The sequence below is a fragment of the Cariama cristata genome, unplaced genomic scaffold (assembly GCF_000690535.1).
Source record: "Cariama cristata isolate BGI_N322 unplaced genomic scaffold, ASM69053v1 scaffold23894, whole genome shotgun sequence".
Classification (NCBI taxonomy): domain Eukaryota; kingdom Metazoa; phylum Chordata; class Aves; order Cariamiformes; family Cariamidae; genus Cariama; species Cariama cristata.
This window is the reverse complement of record NW_009612851.1, coordinates 38,501-42,355: the sequence shown is the minus strand read 5'-3', so window position 1 is coordinate 42,355 and position 3,855 is coordinate 38,501. Positions and strand designations below refer to the sequence as shown.

Genomic DNA, 3,855 nt, shown 5'->3' with positions numbered 1-3,855 from the left:
CTCAAGAGTCATCCTATTATATTTACATAATAAAGAAGTTCTACAGAAATTCTAGACTATAAAGAAGATCTACATGGTTTTTTTTAATGAGAAGAACATTAGATGAAATTAGACTCCATAAGAACTCTCATTAGAAGAGTGTTCTCTTCCTTTTAACAGAGGTACCTCTTGATCACTTAAGACTCTGGGTCAGAATTGGGCAGTCAAATAGCTTACGCGTACACAGACAATTAAAAAAACCACAACCACAAAACAACCACCCCTCCAAAACGCAAGAAATCCAATAAAAGAATAGATCTCAAAGAATGTAACTCATTGGAAGTGGGCTGCCTTTGCAACACTTTCAGTGGTGCAGCAAATATATTGGTTTTGCCAAATGTTCACGTAGTTACCTGAGCCAGTCCTCATAAGTAAAAGCTCATACGTACAATAAACACAGGGAACACACTTCCTTGAACTGCCACATGAGCCATATTACAATTACAGTCCAGTTTGTCTGTCTGTATAACTTAACCACTGCAATCCAAGAAATTACATTACGGAGACACACCACACTGATCCACCTTCCACTCCTACTGCTTTTTACTTTTTGTTCTTTGTAGTCAGCGTTTGTACAATTTTTCTCAACTTTACCTGCTGTGGTGAAACACAGGTTTTAAATTCCAGCCACACTGATTTATCATTTTTAAATTTAAAACAGTTTGGTATGATAAGAATTAGACATTGGATGTTTTTATAATCAAATTAATAAATGCTATACCTCCAAGTTCTTTTACGTTCAAGATGGCATTCTGGAATGGCACAGCTTTTATACTAAAACCTAAGAACAGAAATAAAGAGTATTAGTAAGACATCTGTTAAAGAAGCCATTTGAAATCAACTGCATACATTCAGAAAAAACTACTTTTTTCATCAAGAACCAGGATTTTGCATGTGAAATTCTGTTTCAATATGATCTTTAAAAATATCAGTTACAAGGTGGAGGGTGGGAAATAAATCAGCATGAGCAATGAAATTTGCCATGCTAATATTAAATAGCAGGCACACATAAAATTCAGCACAGAACTTCATCCAGGCCATCTACCATTCGCTAAGGAGTTAGTACAGAATATACCTTTACAAAACCACCTTTTAATGCATCTGCAACTAAAGTTTAGATTTCAGACTACCAGTAATATGAAGTGATCCTTCTGCAATTTTTAGGAGATGTGGAAGACAATGTGCAATTCAAATCACTGTTTTCTTACATTTAAACTTCATAGGTTTTGGTTACACCTAGAGTATTAATCCTGTCTATAAAATGTTATTAACAGAAAGATCCTTTTACAGACCTAAGTGGTATGTATTAAAATAGTTACAAGCACACTAGAAGTATCTATGAATCCTCTATTAGCTTAAAACCAAAAAACTTTTTAAAAGTGTGATGTTTTCCCTTAAATGAAAATTCAGACAGCCAAGAGAAAGGGAATGTGAAAGGCTCCCAGGAATCCATCAATACACTATATAGTAAATTCTGCATGTTTAGCGCATATATACATATAAGTGTACATAATACTTTACACAGGAAAAATTACGTCTGCTTTTTCAGCATAAAGTGTCCAGAGAGACATTAAATTTATTTCCACCTAGCACAAGTAGTTTCAATGTGATCACATACCTGTGAACTGAGCAAAGAAGTTTTGAAAATATGTGTTTCACTCCAAGCTTATTAGCTATCATTTAACAGAAACAAGATGTTTTTTTTCTCCCAGATCAGACTAATAAGATATTCCTGTACTCCAGCCATGGTGAGTGCTAGATGTAGTAGAGGAAAGTGCAAGAAAAAATCTGAAAGGGACTAATTATGAAATGTTTTTGCTGTTGTTGTCTTAAACCAAATCCTAAACTCTCCCTAGAAAGAAGGAAAAACTGGAATGGATCTGAATGGGAAAGAAGAGGGGAAAAAAGAAAAAAAAAAAGGTTGAATTACTCTACAATTTCCTTCTAACTTTTTGAGTTAGGCATTGACGCTTTCTCTATACAATGAAGTGTCAGATCTCTAACGTTCTCAGTAACATCACTATGAAGGCAATGGGTTAATTATTCATCACAGAAAAAAAAAAAATTCTCGTACCTGTTTTGCTTTGTTTACTTACAGTTGTACTAAACAACCTTACATTTTTGTAATTTAAACAAAGATTCACTGAAAACCAGTTAGGGTTGTTAAGGGACAATCATAAAATTCAAGCCCATGAACAATGTAAAGCCATGTAACTATAAACACAAGTTACTCGCACAACACTCACTATCTGTTCCCTCAGCAAATCAACCTTAGTAAATCACTGCAGCCACAGAAGCACACTTCTTTCCTTTCTATGGCCTAGTCTGTCCTCTTTCTGAACTTTGCAGCCAGGTATTCCTTTTTCTCACTCCATATGTTTGTTTCTGGTTTTTCTGGTGCTGTTTTGGGGTTGTGGTTTTGGGGGTTTTTTGGTTTGGTTTTTTTTTGTTTGTTTGTTTTTAATCAAAATACCCTTTTCAGTATTAGGCATTTTGGTTCATCTATACCAGCACGCATATTCAAATTTTTTGGACTTAAGGTATCTTTTATCTGTGGTTGTTGTGTCTGGTTTTATCAATCTTCTCAATGCCCCTGAAACTTTTTGTAAATTGATTCTCTGATTTCAGCCTGCCCTTACTACATAAACAAGCCTCTTTGCTGATCTAAAAAGAAAGGATTAGCACCAGAAATAAACATTTCCATTACCTTTGTTCTTTTGGTTGCTAGCACATACCACAAGGCAGTACTGACCAAGTACAAGACAAAATAAACCCCAACTTAAGTTTCAGAACATCACTGACTCATTCTATTTTATAGCACGTTCTCCTCTTTTCTGTCCATATAATAAGACTGCTTAAAAACTCAAAGTAAAAAGAGAAGAAAGAAATCTTTCAATGTGTGTCTACACTACACTGCTACTACATGTTTCCTGTGGTTCAACTTTATTACACCATAATATGTTTTGACTTTCAACACATTCCAAATTCTGTTTTCATGTATATTCCCCAATGTATGACCAAACACTGAAAGAGTAAGTAGTGGCAGCTTCAAAGCAATTTATTAGGTACTTTCAAAAGCAAGATAACTAAGATGAACTTCTCTACCACCTCTGCTATGTATTTCAAAAGTTACATTTGGGCAACATTACAACACACCATGGAATAAAGGCAGCATCCTACCTGTGGTAGACACTATATTCTCCGGGCTTTCACTGCAAAGCTGTGATAGAAGACTTGTCTTGCCAGAACCAGTGAGGCCTATGCAAACCAAGTCATATTCAGGTCGTGGTGGTGGTGGTCCCTTGCAGCAAAGTGCTCTAAAACACTGCCAGGGTAGGGAAAAACAAACAAAACAAAAACAAGTTGTTAATCTTTTTTTGCAAGTCTTTATTCAATAAGGTTCTAAAAATCAAGTTTATAAATTTAAAGGCATTGTAGAGAAGCAAACTATTATTCCAATTTACTACTTTGACAAAACCAACAACTAATAGACTGAGACCACCTCAACTACGATCTAGAACAGCTTTATAAGAAAACATAAATACATCTGTTAACTTTTTGCCTAAACCTCATAGAGCTGGATTGAGGAAAGTGACATCCATTTCCCCAATAGCATAAACAGTGCACATACAGTGACACAGGCACGTGCCCTCCTAAACTCTGCGGTTGGGTATGCATAAGTTTGCTTCCTGTGCAAACTTCATGCAATACCTGCTGTGAACATCAGAGCAGCTCCTGAGAAGCTGCTGGCCAGGTGTATGCGTGACCCTGGCTAATGCTACTGGACAAGAACCCTTATGTCTCAGTACCTGTACA

The 3,855-nt window shown here is 35.8% G+C and overlaps 1 protein-coding gene across 1 annotated transcript in view; it reads right to left on the bottom strand.

The window, feature by feature from the left end:
* Positions 1-3,364, bottom strand: part of ARL15 (ADP-ribosylation factor-like 15) — a gene marked incomplete at both ends in the record, with an annotated part of 13,903 nt that extends 10,539 nt beyond the window's left edge. Inside the window, 2 exons of the mRNA XM_009698798.1 lie at positions 761-820; positions 3,220-3,364. Coding sequence (XP_009697100.1) covers positions 761-820; positions 3,220-3,364 — 205 coding nt within the window. The remainder of the gene's footprint in view (positions 1-760; positions 821-3,219) is intronic.
* Between the last annotated feature and the right edge of the window lie 491 nt (positions 3,365-3,855).